General features: G+C 37.4%; 1 protein-coding gene across 2 annotated transcripts in view; it reads left to right on the top strand.

Moving 5' to 3' along the window:
* The window catches only part of LOC136863967 (solute carrier family 12 member 9), a 246,727-nt gene that overhangs the window by 69,425 nt on the left and 153,782 nt on the right, over positions 1-23,520 (top strand). For both annotated transcript variants that reach the window (XM_067140433.2, XM_067140432.2), the window contains exons 9-10: positions 9,926-10,168; positions 15,455-15,603. In XM_067140433.2, the coding sequence (XP_066996534.2) occupies positions 9,926-10,168; positions 15,455-15,603 (392 nt within the window). The remainder of the gene's footprint in view (positions 1-9,925; positions 10,169-15,454; positions 15,604-23,520) is intronic.

Here is a 23,520-nt window from a genome sequence, read left to right as displayed (position 1 = left end):
CTGGATTGCTTACAGGACATAGTCATCTTACACAGCCTGTCTCAGAAATATTACATCTGTCACAAAAATTCCTCTCCTCTTATTCTCAGCCTCCTGTTCATTATACATCACTCATTAAATACAGGCTTACTCTGCCTTTAACATCTTCCTAACTATTCTTATATTTCCATTACAATCCATTTCTTCCTGTTTGAAACTTTTTCAAATACAAGTAATCCCATGACCAACAACTTTATAAGGATCTTACAATTAACTTCTCAAAATTTTCCTGATCTCAGGAGCAAAATAACATACCGTGATTTTCTGTATCACGAATACACGGTGTCACAAAATTTAAGTTTCTCAAAAATAAATGCCAACTTGATCAGACTTCACTGGATTTCGGTATAACTTGCAAATCTCATTTGACATTACTGCTGAGCACATAATTTATCATCTCAGATTTTTTCTGATGTGATTATTATTATTATTATTATTATTATTATTATTATTATTATTATTATTATTATTATTATTATTATTATATAATTTGATATTTGACTTTCTCACGCTCACAACAGCTATTTTATCGTTATCATTATTGTAACCTTTACCGACCTGAATATTATTTAATTGATTTTCATGACAATAGTTAAAACTTTGCCTTTTATCATTTCTCTAAAGAAATTTAAATACATATTTAAGTTTTGCGCACTGACATGAATAATAAACACTTCACCTCAACATTGCAATACACTTAATTTTTACACACGCCACATAGTCATTTAATGGGACAAGCATATACATTTCTAACTACAGCATGATATTTAAATTAGACAGACCTTGTAACTTCGTCATGGGCACAGAGCTATCTTGGCTCCATTTTGGGCCAACTCGTCTCAAACTTAACCACTCATGGTTGACGAACACTTTCTTCTCTTATTATATAACTTATGGTTACACAGATTCTACACTTTAATTGATCCAACACACGTAAATAATAACTTATTCTAGACACCCACAATATGTATAACCGCTTCGCTCCTCGTTGAGGACCCAACTCTTGTCTGTGAGAACCTCCAGCTCCCCTTTAGGCCAGGTGTTTTGTAAATATCACCATGAAACCTGGAGCTAATCTGCCAGTCTACAGTTCTCTTACCGATTACAAAAATACACAATAATTCACGAAAGCTATCTATGGATTCACTGTTTCCATTTGAGAAGTTCAGGAATCCTATACTAATTCAATTAACACTTTTCTTTTGCCATTTAACACTTGGTAAAATATTCTGTATTGAGCCAACTAACTGTATAAATCTCACAAGTTTATTGAAGGAACAGTTCCAGACCTCTACTTGATATTAAAGCGACGCAGGTCCACTCTCTCGAATCATGACAAAGTGAGTACGTGCTGTCCTGAGGTGGGGGTATTTAAAGACTTCCAAGGGACGCTTTCCTGGTCGTGATGTATTGTGGTGTAATCATACAATTTGATAACCATTGGACCGATTTCTTTGAAACTCATCCCAAAAATTCCACCTAATTTTCAAGTCATGATGGTGTTCGCTGATTTTTTCCCATTCCTTTAACGGGCGTAATTAATTAATTAATTAATTTTGTGCAGGCGATTTCAGACGCGTTTTGATGGTGTGACCTTGACATGTGCTTCCCTCACGGCCAACATAGATGCCAATTTCTCTCCAGCCCTAATTAAATACATTTCCACCTTGTGGACTTTAGCTTCATCAAATATTTCTTAAATTCGTAATTACTTATTTCTTTGTTAATGATAGTGCCGAAATCTCTCGCAGTGAAGGTTATTATCTAGAAGTTAATTATTAATTACCCGAGGTTACAGAAGAAGGAGAAGGAGAAGACCCGGGGTCGGCACTTTGTATAGATTGTGCCCATTTTTTTCAGCCTGATGCCTTCCCTGACGCCAACCCTGTATGAAGGGTTATATTCACTATTGTATGTTTCTGCGGAGGTTTGTAGTGTGATGCGGCATATGTAAATGATGTGTATTAAGACGAAACAGGTAGGCAATTTGCTTTACATCGCACCGACACAGATAGGTCTTATGGCGACGATGGGATATGATAGGCTTAGGAGTGGAAAGGAAGCGGCCGTGGCCTTAATTAAGGTACAGACCCAGCATTTGCCTGATGTGAAACTAGGAAACAGCAGAAAGCCGTCTTCAGGGCTGCCAACAGTGGGGTTTGAACCCCATACCTGCCAGCTTTCCCGATTTAGGCGGGAGATTCCCGATTTTTGACAGTTTTCCCGCCTCCCGATTATTCTATTATTTCTCCCGATTTTAGCTTATTTTTTGGTGAACTTAAAACATTTGTTTTCAAAACCTGCCATTTCAGCTTTTTTACGCCAGTGGCCGGAAGTCCTTCGCTCATTGGCCACTGTCAAACTGAATATCGACATTTATTAATGCAAGAAATGTGCGCGAATGTGCGATTTTCGTTGAAACCTGTATATTGTGACGCGTATATCGATTGTCAATCTCTCGTTCTCGCGTGCTATGTTTGTGTTTGTTCACATCAGTCTAGTCGATTCCATTCTCTTTGGTCGATTCTAGAGACTAGTCGCTAGATATTGAGTCTTTCTTAGTAATTTAGTGACAGATTTTCAATGATAACGACTAGTGTCTTTTCTAGAGATTGTAGGAGCCATTTGGAGACAATTCTGACTAATTATAATTTATCTCCATATAAATAAAATAAGAGTATCTGTACATTGCTCAGAATTGAAAAGGGATGATATTTCCATACCGGTTGTGACCATAGTAACAAGGGGAAATGCACGTTTTAATTTTCCATAATTTTTGTCTGTCTGTATGTACGCTCATCACGAGAAAACGGCTGAAGAGAATTTAATGAAAATTGGTATACAATGCCTGTAAAAAAGTCGCTACAATTTAGGCCATAAATAATTTTATTCACGCTGAGTGAAATGGTAGTTATGGGGAAGGCCTAAAATTTCATTCTCCATATATTTATGTTATTATTGGCCCTATCGATAAATACTACATAACTAAAGTTATATATTATTACCTTTCCTATCATTTATGTCTTATACATTTTTACCGTACCGGCTATGATAACAGAGATGTTAATGAATTTGGATTTTTTTGCTAAGTCCATATCAGTGTCGAGGTATGAGAAAATGGGTGAACAGAATTGTATGTCAAGTTGGGGAATAAGGAACTACAGTCTACGCTATAAATAATTTTATTCACTCTGTTCGAAATGGTAGTTCAGGGAAATGTGCCAAAAATTTAATTTTTAATTACCTATCTTACTGGTCATATTGAAAAGTACTACATAACAAAAGTTATAGAGAATACAATTTCTGATTATTTATGTCTTATTCAGTTTTACCGTACTGACTATAATAATATTGGTGGTGATGGTGATTAAATTTTGAAGATGATTATAAGAATGAGAAAAAAGTCATAAAGTAACAATTGCCTGAATAATAACGCAAGAGGGAGTCATGAAAGAAAGGACGACTCGCTTTACATTAGATGCTCTAATATCACAGATTCAGAAGAAAACTAAATGTGAAGGCCTCCAATATAGAAAGCTCATAAAATTGATCAACATTAACGTTACATTGACCATCGTTTGTTGTGATGTGCTTTGTGTATTCTGCTGCCATTTATCTCCGATAGATGGGATTACTGCTGCGTATCGAGTATAACAGCCTGCCTGAATATTGGTGGGAAGTAGCTGGGGAGTGGGGAGTTAGATCTCTCTCTTTTCTTTAGCATGCCATTCCTTTGGTTCATAAATTTTCTGATACTACTGGTACATAACACACTGGATCATAATAATATTCCAGCTATTCGATCCCTGCTCTGAGGCAGTGATTGGAATGAGCAGCGTGCACACTTAAACGGAATAATTACACAGGAGTTTTCACGCCTGTCTGCAGCCTGGTCATTCTAGCTCTGAACTTTGAACTGTTAGATTGACACAGTAGTACTTTTCGCTAAAAGTGAGAAAACGTGCTGTTTTCATTTTATCGAATGTTTCATATGACAGCATTGCTTTTAATCGCGACATTCATACTGCCGTCATTGTAATGACCTATGTTGACTTCAGTTGGAAAAATTATAAGGACAGTCTTTCTGAGAATTCCGTAGCGAAGCATGGGTACATCAGCTAGTTACTTGATCCAAATAGCATTGCGCTTCGCATAATCGTGCGGGCGCTTGATGCAATATATTAATCTATGCATTTGCTAAGTAATGACATCTAAGTGCATGACTGATTCACACATGTGGAACACGAATTCATACTATTTTTGGTAGGCTTATTGGAGACCGATCATCTCACTTGCATATTTTCTGTGAGGGAATAGAGATGTGTAATTTTTAGCCTTGTTGCCTTGTGTAGCAACAGTCGGGCAATAAGTTAAATATATCGTAGTACTGTATTGTGCAAGACATGTAAAATAAGCAGTTTTGACCAGTTCTATCCTCTGATTTTTCCTGATTTTCATATAGACTTCTTTTGATTCTGGGTTTATTATTATTATTATTATTATTATTATTATTATTATTATTATTATTATTATTATTATTATTATTATTATTATTATTGCACGAACGACCATTAGTTGACATTGGTCTTCTTGTTCTTCTTATCTTCTCAAAACTTCATCCCCTCGCTGTAAGTCTTTCTTTTGTCTATGCCTTTTTTGAGTTTCAAATTTCCTGCTATCGATCCTTGGGTGTGAAATTTTGAGAATTGCTCTTCTGTCTTTCTGTAGTCTGCGTAGTTGCTGTTGGATCAATATTGACTTCTGCGAGATCCCCTTGGTTGTCCACCTGCCAGCGTACTTTGCTTTTTGGGTTCCATTGATGATGAAAAGATTTCCTTGAGCAATAGGGAGTCATTCTTTCTTGCTATATGTCCATAAAATTTCACATGTCTTTCCTATGTGACTGACGTGAATCGTTCGGTCTGTGAAGAAATTTCTTCAGAGCTTTTGTACTTCCAGATATCATCTTGGACATTTGATCAGCATCTGCTATTCCATTTTCTCGATGTCTTTGACATTTGTGATTAATGATGATGTCTCAGTTGCGTACAGTGCTTCTGGGGGAACTACTCTGTGGTAGTGATTGAGTTTGGCTTTGGTGGAAGTTAATTTCTTGTTGTAGATATTGCAGGTGATTTTAAAGTTTTTTTTTTTTTTAATTTTTCTTTGCAGGTTTTGTTGGCTTTTCTTTTGTTTCCTGAGTTCCTGATAATTTAGCCCAAGTTCCAGAAGTGATTAGTTTATATGATGTTGCCGTGTTTTGTTACAAATGATACGAGGTTTGTTTTCATAGAGTAGTCTTCTCACTCTTTCTGGTAGATCCTTTAACCCCTGTACCCAGGTCTTGGCTTTACTGTACTTCTTTCTCGACCGATTTTTTCTCAAAGGCACCGGCCGGATCTTCTTTCACTGCAGTTGTCTATGGGATGGTACATTTCCACGTAATGAGAAGATGAAGAATTCTTAGAAATATTCTGGTGATACACATTTGAGACAGATGACTGTCAAGCATACAATGGCACTTCCTCATAACGAGATAGCTTTTCAAATTGGATCCGCTGTATCTCAACATGGTGAGGGCCAAGTATTCAGCAGCATATAAGGCTTTAGGATATACTGCTGTGTTGTAGTGGCAATCTTTGGTCTGCCATGGGATCAATCTGGACTGATAATTGGGTTTGCAGATGTGAAAAGCTGTTTCCATGTGTTTAGCCTGATATTTTGGAGCTTCTTTCTCCACTGCATTAAAGGAAATTATCTCTGTAAGATACTTCAGATAAAGTGGTCAGACATCATTCCTTCATTTAAAAATTTTTTTTTTGGTAGTGACTTTACGTCACACTGACACAGATAGGTCTTATGGCAACGATGGGATAGGAAAGGCCTAGGAGTTGGAAGGAAGCGGCTGTGGCCTTAATTAAGGTACAGCCCCAGCATTTGCCTGGTGTGAAAATGGAAAACCACAGAAAACCATCTTCAGGGCTGCCGATAGTGGGATTCGAACCCACTATCTCCCAGATGCAAGCTCACAGCCGCGCGCCCCTGACCGCACGGCCAACTCGCCCGGTCTTTCATTTTTTCATAGGATACCTGGTGACCTACAGTTTTAGCTGCTTTTTGTAATGTTTCAACCTGGACCTGTTGAGTTCATCTGCCATTAAGAGTATGTCATCTTCAAAAGCAAGGCAGTCCATGTTCACTGGTTTGTATCCAGTGCCCAACCTAATATTATTATTGGGTATTCAGTTTCACCACTCACGGATGACCTTTTCTAGAGCACAGTTTGAAAGAATGGGTGAGAGCCCATCTTCTTGATGAACACCAGTCTTAATCTCAAAGGATCTAGAGATTTTCCTCATCCCATCATCGCCGGTAGACCTATCTGTGTCGGTGCAATGTAATGCAACTTGCAATAAAAAAAAAAACATTTTCCTCATTAATTTCACTTGAGAATTGGTGTTGGTCAGAGTTTGCTTGATGATGGAACCACTCTTGTTGTCCACACCCATCTCCTTGAGGATATCAAGAAAACTGATTCGGTTGATTAAGCCATAGGCCTAAGCCTTCTTGAAATCAACGAAACTCAAACAAGTGGTTTTGTGCGAATAGATCTTATTTTGATGATACTGTTTAGTGAAAAGATCTGTTTGCTGCAGGAATGGGTCTTATGGAAGCTGGCTTGATATTCACTCATCTGTGTATCAACAGTAGGTTCAATCAGACTTTGAAGTGCTGTTGCAGGTCTTTATATGCATCCGAATAAAGAAATATGCCTTTGCAGTCAACAAAATTTGGACCAGTTATTTTGGTTTGTAGTGTGTTACAAAAACAACAGAAAGGGACCTGTTTATTGGTGTCCTAGCTGTGAGACTACCTATCTCTATACATGGATGGCTGGTAGCTTGGGTAGCAGTAAGCCGAATAGAAGATGACTGGCAGCGAGCGCGTGATGCAGTAGACCACGAGGAGCGCACTTGCTTTGTTTATGCTTAGTTTAGTGACGCCAGGCCTCTTGCTTGTAGTTCCACAGATGTTCTGTGCTGTGTTATTGCAAAGGAAATAGTAGTGTATTTTACGAATTTAGGTTCGTTGCCTTGTAGTATGCTTGTAAATTACAAGATTCAATTATGGCAGGGCCGCAATCCCTAAGGTTACCATCAGTGAATATTTAGAAAATACTGTGGCATATATCAGTGGATATGTAGTGAAGATGGTGAAGAAAAGAGTGCATTGTGATGAATGTACATCAGCCTTAGTTACTGATGCTGCTGTGGACAAGAGTCTCAAACTTTTGACAATTAAATCTAGGGGACATTTGATCATGCCATCTCTTGACACGATCAGAGTATGCTTGACAACAGGAAAGCACTTTAGGATGTTTCTCTCAACTAATGGTTCACAGCCTCTTGCAAAGGCAAATAGTAGGTCACTGTTAATTTCAGTTTCATGTGTTCTTTCTGAAGTAGGGAGTGATTCATTTGCACAGCTCAGAAATCACATGCTGGTACTTCAGCAGAAAGTAACCATGTCTTCGGGTTGATTAAGATTATTAGTGAATCTTATGTAAAAATCCATAGTGATTTGATAAGGAAAGACCTTAGCAGGTTAGTGACACAGGCACCAGTAATGAACTGAACTATCCATCTTGATAAATATTGCGAATAGGACTGTTGTTTTATAGAAATACATTTCTTTATTACTGGTGTTATTTTCACTGTGGTAAATTAAGCTGCAGGTTATATGATATCTTGACAAGTTTTGAATATTTGCTGGTTTTATAAATGTGTACATTTGCTTCAGTGAAATTTTAATCTGATAAACTGCACTTTATTTCATGGAAACGGGGAAACAGGAATTCATTATCAAGCACCAATTATGATACGTCGAATCTAGGCCTGTATAGTGAGCTACGTTTAGAGGTACATCATTTTAAGAATGCATAATTTCATGGCATACATGGATACAGTTTACAGCAATGTTTCCAGAAACTATTTTTCACTCGTATTATGTTACCGATCACTAATTGCATGTATTCAGCACCTAAGTTAATATTTGTCGGCTGTTATTATACCGTCATTTTTATTGCTATCCCGAAGATTTACTGACCTCGGAATGACGTGTCAGTGATCCCAATGTCCTTATGCTTTGAGTGAACATGTCTCTTATGTTTTTAATTATTCCAATGCGCCATTAATTGCGATTTAAAATTGACTATATTATCATTGCTTCCCCATAAGGAGAGCTGTAGGATGGATACACCAACATGGCGGACCGCATGCTCAACTTGGCGTACTTTCTAATGCAGTGGAGAGCTGCCATCAGCGATCCACGTATAGAGATCAGTATGTGAGACTGACCTTTTTATAGGGGAATCTTTCAAACTGTTCAAATTAAATTACAATTTTTGAAGACCCCCTTGTGCCATTGGATGCAGTTACACTTTTCAAATACTTTCTTGTGCTAGATTTTTAAAAGTAAACCACGAAACAGAGATCACAAGAACAATTTTAATGTGAAAATTAATTGTATAGTGTATTGAATTAACTGTAATTTCATTGGGTTATTCTTCCAGGTTGAACAGAGTTGTTGTTGTTTTCTGTACATTCCATATAGTTTTTGAACATTTCAAACATATTGCAGTATTCTTTGTCAGGGCAAATGAAATACTCTTTCTTGATCCGAGGTAATCAGTCTGTCTATGAGACAATTACCTGTGATCGAGTAGGGGTATTTCAGTGATACATTTATACCTAATTTAGATAGAAATGTTTTGAAGAATTTTCTTTATAGGGTATTTATTTTCTTCCAACAATCCCTACTAATGGGCTATTAATGGTCTGTTTTTTATTATTTTTTATTTTTTAGGTTTTGTTTTTTCTTACCAAACAGGTAGAAATATAATCAAAATTCATCTAAATTTACTGGAGCTTCAACAATTTACAGTGCTTTTTACATTGGGATACATAACATTTAAATACCCCATGAATGTTCTTACCACATCTTGTGAAGGCAGGCCATTTAAATCCACTCTCTCTGGAAGGTTAAGACCATGGTCATTTCTTACCATTCCTAGCCCTTTCTTATCCTGTTGTTGCTGGAATCCTATTTTAATTAGAACAGTATTAATGACCACCAACAAAGAAAAACATGGTGTCAACTAACAATGAAAAAGATCTGTGTGAAATTGTGTCCATTGTACTGAAATCGAACATCTGCAGTTTTAATTTGTCTGTTCCTGTTTGAATACATCAAGGATGTCTCCACAAAACTGATTTCCATTCATTCATTCACATATTATTAGTGCAAATTAATATCAATATCTCGGTTCATAATCAGATTCAGTCTTGGAGTCTGTTAGTGATATTAATAGTTTGACACTGGCAGTAGGGTTATACCTATAGATTCAGGTGACAGTATGTTATAAAATACCACTCACTAGTTCAATTGACACTGGCAGTAGGATTATATCTATAGATTCAGGGGACAGTATTTTATAAAATATCACTCACTAGTTCAGACACTGCAGTAGTGTGGGTTGCCTGACAAAATTCACTTGTAGCTACTTTCTTCACTCTGAGATTGAATGATTGGGTCCCAGTACTGTCCGTTTTTAAGAGTACTCAAATACTGGAGATTTGTATCCGTAGATCAACTGGAATGTTTCCCATTTTCTGGGAAGAACTCCAGCTCTCTGACATCTCTTAAACCTGGTAGCAGTTGAAGGGATATTGTGGTGTTCTTATTAATTTCTTCACATTGGCACACTGGTCTGATAACAAAAATGTTCCTTACCAGTAAAATGAAACTACTTCACTTCCTTACATCAGCACAGGCTTCACATGCACTAACCTCCAAATAAGACTTTTTTAAAAAAATTTCTTTCTAGGTACGCAAATATTTACTGATGTTGGATTCTCGAAAGGATCATGTCAAGTTCTGGCGTCCTCAGATGTTGTTACTTGTTGGTAACCCACGATCATCGTGCCCTCTCATACACTTTGTAAATGATATGAAGAAAAGTGGTCTTTATGTGCTTGGCCATGTCAAGGTTGGGGAGTTCTCAGACTTTCCTCTTGATCCAACTCTGGATGAATACACCCACTGGCTGACGCTTGTTGATCATTTGAAGGTAATATTTTATTGAAATCTGCAGCTGTGTTAGAATACAATTTGTTTGATAATCATTTTTAGATATACAGTAAGGACTCAACTAAGTCATGTGTTGAAATTAAAAAAAATTTGTGTGGTGTATAAATGTGTAGGTCAATGTTACCATTGTATTTCAATTGCAGATATACTGCTTCTTGCATATGTATATCCAGAAAAGGAATGAGTGCATGGTTTGTATGTTCCTCACATGTAATATATTATCAGACTTAATTTTAATTATCAGAATACAATTAACCTCTGATGTGGATATAAACACTGGATACTGTGAAGATCGTATTTTAACTGCGGATGTCAACACAATATTTCATAGACTAGATTTTTAAAAATTTTAAGTGTATATGTATCTGCATTTCTATCATGGGAGTGATCAATCTTCGATTATTTGTCAATTGCTAAAACAGTTATGTCACACTTAACATAGACTTAGCAAGAGGACTTTAGAATCAACAAATCCTAGTAGTTAAGACTGCGTAAACCTCATTTTTATTCTGTAAATTTATAATACAGTCTGTAGTTTTAAAGTGTTTATTTTAAGCATATAGGTGTTATATACATAGGCCCAGTTTCTTCAACTCTGTGTGAAATTTTACTTAACAAATGTTAACTAACAATTGTTATTAATTTAACACTTCGTTTTAAAGTATCCTGTTTCATAAACACATTTCCAGCATTTGTTACGAAACAATTGTTAAAGACAAATTAAGACATTTCAGTGAGATTTCTGAACTTTTGGGACTGAGCGTCTTTTGTTTCTTTACATAAAGCACCCCTAGTGGCTTGTTGAAATAGTATTTTGTCACACATGGTTGACATTATTATAAGTTATGGTTAGCAGAGACTGGTACGTAAACATGTTGTGTAAGAGGCAAAAAAAGCGTTACTATGATAAATGCAAGACAAATGTTGTTATAATTTTAATTTGATAATATGCGAGTGTGCATAAAAAATGAAAAAAACGGACTATTATATCACAACATTCAATATAGCTCGATGTAGCCTATTCTTATGAGTGCAATCTAATGCTCCTACATCACCAGGAAAATGTGATAATTGATATGTCTTGAATGATTTTCGGGCATTCTTTTATTGCGGGGAAAATAAATTATTGCCTTATTAATGCTGCAGTGGCAGCAGGCATTCTTTGCAGAATTCTACACACTCTTGTCTTGCACTCGTGAACATAGTCGCCTACAATTACATGAAAAGTGTCTCAAGCATTATATCTAACAAGGAGAGGCCAGATCTTGCGGTCAAGAGATTTTGATTTAAATTTACCTGGGGGCGGGGCACTCAATAGTAACTCGTGTATAAGGGTTTAGGTAAATACGCTTTAGTTTTTTAAAAAAATGAGGTCAAATGTCATGACACAGGATCTGCTTCAGACAAAGTGGAAGTGGTAGAACACTAATAATTTCTGAGAAATTGATGAAACCCTAATTCCAATGCAACGCATATATACTTGGAGTTACATCGTAGTCAAGCGGAGTGGTGGCGCAGTGGTCACCGTACTTGTCTGCGAACATCGTAGACGTGAGTTCGAGTCTCGTGATAACTATCATTCTTGTACAAAATAAATTAATATTTGATGGAACGTGAAGATAAAAATGGGAACAAAAATATTAGGCAAATTACAGTACACTTGATTTAGCAGCTATTAAGAGGTTTAACACAGGGCTGCTGCCATGTTAATTTAACACAAGTATTAACAATTTGTTAGATTTAACTATTCTTGACGAGACAACTGTTTTCTTAAATCATGTGTTAAGTCTCCTTAACAGCAGTGTTAACACTTAACATTCATTGAAAAAACTGGGCTCTACTATATGAATGGTCAATTTTAGTTGTAATGGCTGAGGATAACCCTTAAAGGGTCAAAACCGGTCCCCTGATGTATTTAATGTAAATATCTCTCACATCAAATATTAATTTGTATTGAATGTGTGGACCTTCCTTCAATTCTTATAACTGTGAATGTTTGCCAATACTGATCATAATGAAATTCATATCTTACGATTCATCTCTTGTTGACAAATAATTGAATGTTTCCTCATAAATAGTTTGAGGGCAGGAGGAGAGGTGATACTCCCACGTGGCGCATCTCAGGTGGCGGATTGTGGGGTCCTAACCAGCTTGACGGCGGACTTGACGGAAATAAAATACCTCTCGTGGACCAAACACACAACCCCCTGTGGGTGGGGGACGCAGACGAAGAATACACCCCCGGTATCCCCTGCCTGTCATAAGAGGCAACTAAAAGGGGCAACCAAGGGATGATTTTATTAGAACCATGAAACTATTTGTGATTAGTACCACCATGTGGGGAACACCATGGGTTGCTTTTACTTGCGCGTAGTATCACTATGTTAGGTAGAAAATAGTTTTGTGATTAGTAGCAATAGTGTGTGGCTCAGAATTCATTTTACAGTATCTGTAATTCGTACCCCTATATGAGCAACACCATGGAATAAACGACACCATGGTTCTGCCTTGCTTATGCTTAGTACCCACTGTGTAAGGAACATCACGGGATAGTGCGGGTCCCTGTGGTTAGTCCACTCGTGAGGAATGCCATAGGTTTGCGTTGCCTGTAAATAGCGCCGCAGTATGCGAAACACCATAGATCTGTGTTACATGTGGGAATTTCATTACCTGTGAATAGTACCATAATGTGTGGAATACCGTGAGTCTACGCTACTTTTGATTAACACATTGCTGACCGGATGCTTGAGCTTGTCACATACCCTTTGGACCGGACATTTTTCTACTAAGCATGCTAGGGTGCACTTGATTATAAATACATAAATATTAAATCAGTCAGGATTTTATCTTTAAAGTTGGTATGAATACTCATCAATGCCCCTAGTAGTACTTCAACATATCTAAGATAAGCAAGCAAATGCGTGTTAATTCAACAACACATCATTAATGCTTACATCGTTGTTGTCGTCAGAGTCACTTGAATAAATAAGCACACTAGGTAAATTACGGCGTGTAGAGGCTTGAATATCACTTCCACTATCACTCTCACGTTCAGTTTCCACTAATTCATTATCACTATATCCATTTGAACGATCATTGGCATATAATTCTTATCGTTGTCAGCTAACACCGTATTCCGCGGGCGCTCCATCTTGTCATTGATTGGACCGGCAGAAAGAAAGTTGACGTTTCGAAAGTAAATAAAAAAATAAGAGGCCGTGAATAAAAGAAAAGTGGCAGATATATATCTACAATTTATTCTACTCAATGTGCAAGTTTGAAATAGTTCAATATATGGTCAAGAGATGTCACAGGAAGACCGCAAACAATGTCGTGAATAAAACTGGGATTTCTCGGGGCCCGTCAACTACCGCTGGCGCGCGTACTACGAGATTTCTCGGGGCCCGTCACCCATGTGTTAATACCGCAACATGACAAATAGCATGGTTCTATTTTGCTAGTGATAAGTACCATTATGAATGGCCGATGACCTGGATTTTGTACGCGTTTCGACTACAAGCATCATCGATTCAGTTTTGTGCTTTAGAAGCAGTCCCCCGGTCAGTAATGTGGGGCATTGTCGGGTCGGATCCACTGATTGTTTTAACTTCATATCCATTCATTCATTCATTCATTCTTCGTCCTCACGTTTTGAATTCCGGTCAGTGGAGGATTATGGATTTTTAATTGTCTTTGCATTTCATCTCATTTCGTGCCATTAGGGGCCGATGACCTAGATGTTAGGCCCCTTTAAACAACAAGAATCATCATCATCATCATCATCATCATCATCATAAATAGCGATTCCAGAGAGGAATGTTTTGAAGAGGAAGATGGAAAATATATGGGGAGTGATAATGAACTACAAGATTGTTGTTGTTGTTGTTGTTGTTGTTGTTGTTGTTGTTGTGGTTGTTGTTTGAGTCATCAGTCCATAGACTGATTTGTTGCAGCTCTCCATGCCACCCTATCCTGTGGTAAACTTTTCATTTCTACGTAACTATTGCATCCTACATCTGCTCTAATCTGCCTGTCATATTCATACCTTGGTCTACCCCTACCGTTCTTACCACCTACACTTTCTTCAAAAACCAACTGAACAAGTCCTGGGTGTCTTATCATTCTATCTCTTCTTCTTGTCAAATTTAGCCAAATCGATCTCTCTCACCAATTCGATTCAGTATCTCTTCATTCGTGATCCGATCTATCCATCTCACCTTCAGCATTCTTCTGTAACACCACATTTCAAAAGCTTCTATTCTCTTTCTTTCTGAGCTAGTTATCGTCCATGTTTCACTTCCATACAATGCCACGCTCCAAACGAAAGTCTTCAAAAACATCTTTCTAATTCCTATATCAAAGTTTGAAGTGAGCAAATTTCTTTTCTTAAGAAAGCTCTTCCTTGCTTGTGCTAATCTGCATTTTATGTCCTCCTTACTTCTGCCATCGTTAGTTATTTTACTACCCAAGTAAGAATATTCATTTACTTCCTTTAAGACTTCACTTCCTAATTTAATATTACCTGCATCACCTGCCTTCGTTCGACTGCACTCCATTACTTTTGTTTTTGGACTTATTTATTTTCATCTTGTACTCCTTACCCAAGACTTCGTCCATACCATTCAGCAGCTTCTCAAGATCTTCTGCAGTCTCAGATGGCAACCCACCTCGTTACATTGTCTACCAAGACTCGAACTAGGAAATACAGAAAGAGGTGTTGGAGTGGGGTGAAAGAAGAGACATAGCCTAGTACGTGCGATGTACGAAGGGTCGAAAGTGGAGACAGGTTTAACAATTAACAGTAAAGAAGGGAAAGTGCAAATACTTGTGACAATGGGTGTTTCACAAATGTTAAAACTGTTTTGTCACACTTCTGCAGGAACATTGTTCTCATATTCTCTTCAACCAAGTAGTGCACTGCACATCTCTACTTAATACACTATGCTATGACATGAAGAGATTGTTTGCATCATTTCCTTTTAGAACTTCATAATTGTAATATCCTGATATTAGCATTTGTACTAGATATGTGACAATGAATTTCATACATATGCAATAAGACATAAGCCTCGTATATTGATGCAGTGATGTAAATCGGTTTTAAATATAGATGACCTCTTAATTGCTGTAAAATATTGAATTTGCTGCGTTTCTTTTTTTTTTTTTTTTTTTTCAGTAGTCAAAGAATTGCATTATTTTCATTGGGAACATTGCTTGCTATGTTGAATGGCCTTGTTCATTAATTGTAATTTGTATCTTTCTGCAGGTTAAAGCATTTATTGAAATAACAGTAGCGCATAGCATCCGTGAAGGTATGCTGCATATGATACGAATGTCTGGACTTGGAGCTATGAAGCCTAATACTATTGTCCTAGGATTTTATGATGAAGAATCGCCTAAGGATTTCTTTGAAAGGTAGCAATGTACTCACTTATTAAATAAGTTTTCCAGAGATGAAAGCTTTTATGAATTTTGTTTTGCTTCGTTCAGAAAATTCATGTTTCTAATGTGTATCTCCATCATATGTTTGCTTTAAACCCTTCCAATCTGTCCTTTTAATTCAGAAATATCAAGAAACTCTGAAAATAGGTTGAGGGTACTTGGTTAATATTGTAGCCAGAAAACCAGTCAAGTTTTCCAGGTGTAGAATTGCCATTGAATTCTTCATAAATTCCCAGTTATTTCTATATTCCCTACATATCCTTTTTTTCACATTTATTTTGCCACTAAGTGATGGTAGTATTTTTTGTTTAAGTTGGCAAAACTGGATTATTAGCCCCAGTTTATCATTAAAACTCAGCCATTATATTGAGTATCTCGTTCTCCACAATTAAATGTTTGAGTTTTAAAAAAATAATGGGGAATGAATGTTACAAATTTTGGAAATGGTTGGAGAGCATGGAATGTAACAAATTTTTAAATGGCTGGAGAGCATTTTGAATTGCTTGATAAAAGTGTGTTTGATAAGACACAACTAAAAATATCATATTGTTCCAAAATTTTCAGTATAACTTTCGTTGAAGGAGATAATTTTCCATATTATCATAATTTATAACTTTCATCTCTGTGTTGATGTTTAACTTAAATATAATAGGAATCAATTGAGGGGTGTTCCACCATTCAACACTCTATATAATACATAACATTTATTAAGTGAAAACCAGTTTTGATTCCCTTGGAATCATCATCAGTTCACAGTAAATAAATAAATCAGAAGGATCTTAACAACAATCAACATGAAATCTTCCTTTAGATATATTTAAAAAGGTTGACATTGGTTATATGGCATGAAAAGACATTAAAAGTTAAAGAATGTCCTAGGTTTCAGGTCACAGATAACTGTAGTGCGTTTGTACAATATTGAACAGAGTTTTAAGAAAATATATAAAAACTTTGAAGTTGAGGAATACTGTGAAGTTCTTATTTGTTCCTGTGGATATAAAAAACATATGTTAAAACATGTTCAAATATTCATAGTCGAATTGTCGATCAAGGATAAAAACATGTTTCAAAATTGACAATCTTATAAAGTGTCGATGTTAAGACAATTTGCAGTTAAAACAATTTGCTGAGGAGTTGGGGGAACATCCTTTGTTGTTTTATAACGCCTGCTTTATTGTTGAAAATGCTGCTGTTATTGTTGTTGAAGTAAAAGTTGAATGACGGAATGGCCTTGGTTGTATGGTACAGTGTCGTAAAAGGTGGATGTCTGAGGAAGAAGAAAAACGAAAAGAAATGAAAACTAATATGTGTATTCGGACTTAATTATTGGAAAGTGGTCTGATAGTACTTATCCCTTATTCCTCGCTCTCGTTAACCTGCCGCTAGAAAAGTAGGAGGTGCACTGCTCGTCCATGTCTGTGTGGAGGTTATTGCTGGCTTTGAGAGTGGGGTGTGTGTTGTGACTTCTTTTGGATAGGCTGTGGTGTGGAGGGGGTGCCATACCGTCATTCAGCGTTTACTTCAAAACAACAATAACAGCGATATTTTTGACAACAAAGCAGACGTTATGAAACAACGAAGGATGTTCCCCCAACTCAGAAAATCGTGTTAACTGCAAATTGTCTTAACATCGGCACTTAGCAAGATTGTCAATTTTGATACATGTTTTTATCCTTCAATGATTTTACTACGAATATTTGAACATTTTTTAACATGCCATGTTTTTATGTCCACCGTAACAAATATGAACTTCACAGTATTCCTCAACTTCAAAAATTTTATATATTATCTTTAAACTCTGTTCAACATTGTACAAATGCACTACAGTTATCTGTGACCTGGATCCTAGGACGTTCTTTAAATGTTAACGTGTTTTTATGTCTTATGACCCATGTCAACCATTTTAAATGTATTTAAAAGCAGATTTCATGTTGATTGTTGTTAAGATCCTTTTGATTTATTTATTTACTGTGAACTGATGATGTTTCCAAGGGAATCGAAACCAGTTTTCACTTAATAAATGTTATGTATTATATAGAGTGTTGAATGGTGGAACATCCCTCAATTGATTCCTGTTACAGTAAAACCTTGATGCATTGTTTCTCAAGGGGGAGGGGGATAATGGCGATGGATGCGGGAAAACGGTAAATGCGGGTGACATAAAATAGGGGGAAAGCAAAATAATAAAATATGGGTACTGTATTTGGGGATTTTTTGTCATGTAAATATAATAATAATAATAATAATAATAATAATCATAATGATGATGATGATGATGGCGTGTGGCCTCTTCCGAAGCCGGGTGCAGATCTTTCGAGTTGTTGCGTGATAGGCGATCTACGTGCTTATGAAAATGCGGCTCTCGCTAAGATTAATCCTAATGCCTAATTTGGTGCACATCACAGGCCCTGAACTGTCGGAATTAACCAACGATGGTTAAAATCCCCGACCCGATCGTGACCCTTTGAACTGAAGACCAACACGTCCTAACCATTTAGCCATGGAGCTGGACATGCTCATACTATACATAAGGGTATCAAAATATTGCAATCATGATATGATATATGATGAAAATAAAAAGCGCGACTTTTATGCCATTTCGTTTCACTTTTCCTTACATCTCGTAGTAATTGGAAAACCTTCAAGGTCAGTTCTCTTATTGCAAATTAATGATATATGTGGATATTAAGGAGATAACTTATACTTTATAATACCAATATAAATGGTCCGTTATTGGACATTATAAATTTTCCAGCTAACTCATTCTTGGTTGCCAGCGTTTCGCCCTCGTGTGCTAGGGTGGGCTCATCAGTTGGTACCTAACACACCTACCAAGACGCTGGCTAGTGCATACCGTGGAGGCCACTGCGTAGACTAACTGGAGCCACCGGTAGTGCCAATGCACCAAAAGACTTTGTCTTATCACCAAAAATTGATGCCTGCTTGGCCAAGCTGGCAACCAAGAATGAGTTAGCTGGAAAATTTATAATGTCCAATAACGGACCATTTACATTGGTATTATAAATTTACTCATTCAGGACAAATATTTCAGATTCTGTATGGGAATCAACATCTATATCAACTTGTACTTTGGTAAAGATTCCGTAGACCCTTCGCGAACGATAGGTTATAGATCCCACATGGCACGGCTCGGACGATGTTACGCAGGTTAGAAATTCAACATGGTGCTTCGGACGATGTCACAGCGGGCTAATCGATACTGCCAACTTAGGAATTAGTTTCAAGACCAGGCTAGTGAAAAGATTGTCTGGCTTCGTTAGGTCTGGCTTGTAACAAGACAACTGGACAGGGGACAACAAAGAGTCAACAGCCCTCTAGCATCCCACACACATCACAAGGTACGACGCGATTAATAACCCTGTGACTAATTAAAACGTACCTGGCGCACGCCATGACTGTTTTAAACTGTGCAATTTTCTCATTTTCAAAGCTGGCAGCCCTAGCCAGCCAATAGCAACACAGAAAATGGTGGCAAATTTTAGTTTTACAGCGCCTCCATTTTAATTCTTGTAAACAGAAAACTTCTAGGGGCAGATTAGTTGGTCAAGGAGAAGCGTTGGCGCCAGGAGGCTGGTAGTGATGTTGCGTGTGTATAACCTGCGTACAGCACTCCAGCCTATGAGATCCTTGCGCAAGACTAGCAACTCGTAATCGCTTGTACTTTCTCGCGTAACAGGTTGCCGCTATTATATGCTACAGTATTCAGCTGTCTCTTTAAATTCAAAAAACTTTTGCGTATATTTTTCTTACTTACGATCGATCCATGCGGGAAAATTGTGGCCGCGGACAAATATTTTTTTGACGATCGATGTGATAATACGATAGTTTGAGGAATGGTAGATGCAGGGAAATTTAACATTGATTTATATGGAACATTTTTGGGATTGAATAAATTGAACGATGGATACGAAAAAACGACAGTTCCGGTTACGATGCATCAAGGTTCTACTGTATATATAAATTTTCCATATTGTCGAGTACCTGGATGCTGTTTTCACTTTACAAGGTAAAAAACAGTGTATCCTCCAGTTCAATACATCATATATTCCATCATTAGATGGAGTAATTAAACTCATATTTAATTCATATTTAATTACTCCATCTACTGATGGAATATATGATGTATTGAATAGGAGGATACACTCTATTTTTTACCTTGTAAAGTGAAAACCGTCAATATGGAATTATTCTAATATCTTGTAATACCTGGATGCTGCTCGTTCAAATGAGAAGTAGGAGTGGTCATCTGGTTAAAAGACGGGGTACTTTCCTGGAACTAATTGCCAGCACATGTCTAACCTCAGAATCCTTCAAGGGAAGGGAGTCAGTGGACAGGGATAATCATTTTAGGATTTTGAAGGAATTGTCAACTATTGTTTGATGGACTTTGGTGTGAATAGGCCTGGAAGGTTGATGTTATGAGATGTATAGATGCACTATCTGACCCAAAGAATCCAGACACAACCACATTCATCACTCATTCCCCTATGTGATGTTTGTTTGCCCTCTGCAGCTGTGACAACCTCTGCTCTTTGGGAAAGGTTGTCCAGTAGATTTCTGTTCATTTCCACAGCCATTGATTTCTGTTCTTCTGCAAGAACCTGCACTAGATCAGGATGTTGTGGTTGGTGTTCTAGTAGATGACAAAGATCTTCGGATTGAGATATTGTCCGGAGCAGTTAAGCTCATGAACACCTGTTATCATACAATTTCTTTACTTACGCATGATCATGTTGGAACAAGGAAGGTCTTTACCAAATTGTCTCGACATAGGAAATTCAGAATTGTCCAGAATGTATGTGTATTTCTCAGCATTTAAGTGTCGTGGTTGAATGAATTGGAGAGTTTAGTCTATGCATGAAAACATCGCCATCCATGATGCTCCTCCACTGTATATCACAGTTGGTATGACACATGGCAATCTCCAAACAATCTTCAATCTGCCCTGATATTTTTCTCTTTGCAAGAGTGCATTAAATGAAATTCACTGTCACAATTTTGGCTGCTAATACATTCTGGAAGTATTCCTTCTTAAATTGCAGAAGTTTCTCATTGTCCTTTATATGGAAAATATTTGTATCAGAGGTTTGTGCAACTATTACTGCTCAGCTGTCGAGGCTCGGGAAATGAACTGTGCTGCGATAGCGTGAGCTTTACCACGAGTCCAATGGATAACAAGTTATAAATTTCATATATTGTCCGGATTGTCGACCTTAATAGCTATATAGCTTAATAGCTATTAATAAGCCCATAATTGTAATAATCTGTTCCTTGTGTACTTTCTATGGTAATCAAAGAAATGCGACATGTCTATAGTGATCAAAACAGACATTTTCCTTGTACTGAACACATCTTAACAAAAGAAAAGTGACTGTATTCAGGCAAGGTGCAGTAATTACTAGTGTTTATCTTCTTAAATACTTTTATCCAGGCAAAATTAGGGTGCATTAAGAAATGGTCCTGGCCGCTGTTCCATGTACTGTGCTGCATACCATGCAGATGGTTGATAATGTATGAATGACTGAAGTTTAAGGGCACTGTTTTGTTGAAAAATGTAAAGTGGCGTAGTTATCAGAAATTATATGTCAGACAATTTTATAAAAATGCTTTCCACTGTTAGAAAATTCTTTATCAAGTGGTTGAATCACACTTGTTATTCCTGGAGGAATTCTCTTAACATAGCAGTCCCTTCATGATCATCCTGAAAGGCAGAGCTGTCATTATGTCTGGGCAAAGTGTCCAACAATAGCACTGAATGGCAAGAAGGTGTTTCAGATGAAATATTGAAACTTACTCTTTTCCATTTTGTCAGATTTTGATACATCAATTATAAGATTTTTGCAATTAAACAGTCTCTTTTTAACTTGATACTAATTTTCCCTGAGGTTCCTGAAGGAGAAACAGTGTTCCATTCATACTGCCTTTCACCAGCATTATTGAATAGGAACGAGTCATAGGTTTCATTAATTGCACTACTGATTGCTTGTTTTCCCAACACGAAACAACACGTGTTTGACATGATTTCCATCTGGAAACGTGACTTGATCAACATTATACACAGCAGTTGCAGCGATAACTGCATCCTTTGTCTTCATATCAGCTACGAATTTCTGTGAAACATCAGTGAAAAATGAGTCTCCTCTCCATGTTTTCTTGCAATAAATTGTTAATCTTCTGACTTCCAATTCTGTATGATTTCTTGAATCTGCTCAACCAGCTTGACAAAGCCTAGAAATCACTAATGTCATCTCTTTTATAATTCAAAGTGCTTAGTCTCATAGATCTTCATCGGTAATGGTGCATTATCTCTCATGTGAAGTTTGGAATCTTTCGTTCAAACTTTTCCTAGTTTCATTTTGATGCATGTTTCATTCTTCGTGTAATTCTTGTTTCCATTTGTATGATTCACATTCTGATTTTACAAAATGGAATCTGCTTTACTTTGTGTTTTTTGACATCTTCACTTGACCACTTGTCACTGAAAGCTGTGTCAGGATATGTTAGAAAGGCATTCTTATTCTGGACTCTTATTAAGCACAGCATTGTTCTTGATTCATGCATTGCTGCACCAGCAGTGTTATTTCCCATCTCTTCTAATGTTTCTGTGTTTTTAAAAAAAATTGAAATGTCAACATCATTCGAATGATTGTGTTAGCATATAGATATACAACAGCCATTTCCTGTCCCTGTTATATTTCCCTTCTTCCTTTGAAGTTGCCTATTATAGTTTTACACCTGCTTGTGGTATTTTCTATTTTGAAGTGTCCTGACAGCACTTGACTGTGTTTGTTGTTAGAAATTACTATGTCACCTAGGACCTCATATGACTTGTCACATATCTTCATCTGCTGTTTAATAAAGTGTTTTCAGTGAAGCAATCCTAGACCTTACTCCTGCCATCACTGCCTCTCTCATTAATGTTCCCAAGATAAACTATGTACACAGTTAAAAAAAATTAGGGAAACATGTTTTCGAATGTATGCCACGCTCCACAAAACAATACCTCACTCCCAGGTATATTACCAACCAAACCTTTATTCTTTACTGTTGAAGTATACAAAAGAACATAGATGGATTCATTTTCAGAACACAAACAGAAATGTCCAAATAGGGGCAAAAACGAAGTGATAACAGTCCTACAGAGTGCATTTTTATCACAGTTGGAGAGCGTCAGTATGGTGTGTGTCCTCCATGAGCATTTATCACAGCTTGGCACCTACGTGACATGCTCCTTATAAGTCGACAGAGGTCACGTTGCGGTATCAGGTCCCATTCTTCAGTGAGAGCCTGTTCGAGGTCTTGGAGAGTCTTTTTTTTTGCTAGTTGTTTTACGTCACACCGACACAGATAGGTCTTATGGCGACGATGGGGCAGGAAAGGGCTAGGAGTGGGAAGGAAGCGGCCGTGGCCTTAATTAAGGTACAGCCCCAGCATTTGCCTGGTGTGAAAATGGGAAACCACGGAAAACCACCTTCAGGGCTGCCGACAGTGGGGTTGGAACCTACTATCTCCCGAATACTGGATACTGGCCGCACTTAAGCGACTGCAGCTATCGAGCTCGGTTTGGAGAGTCTGTGGTGGAACAGGCCGCCCACGAACACTTCTGTCAAGGCTATCCCACACATGCTTGATGGGATTAAGGTTGAGACTCACTGCTGGCCATTCCATCTCTTGAATGCCCAGTTCTCACAAGACAGCTCTGGTGATAAGCGCTACATGAGCCCTGGCATTGTCGTGCATGAGTACTAATTCAGGGCCAACACAGTATGCAGCAACCAACACATGCTGTAGCAGTATCTGCTTGATGTAACCCGCAGCAGTAAGGTTACCACTGACAACGACAAGATCCGTACGGCCATCAATACTGAT

The sequence above is a fragment of the Anabrus simplex genome, chromosome 2 (assembly GCF_040414725.1).
Source record: "Anabrus simplex isolate iqAnaSimp1 chromosome 2, ASM4041472v1, whole genome shotgun sequence".
In the NCBI taxonomy this organism is placed as follows: domain Eukaryota; kingdom Metazoa; phylum Arthropoda; class Insecta; order Orthoptera; family Tettigoniidae; genus Anabrus; species Anabrus simplex.
Note: the sequence above shows the minus strand (reverse complement) of the source record. Positions and strands in the feature narration are given on the sequence as shown.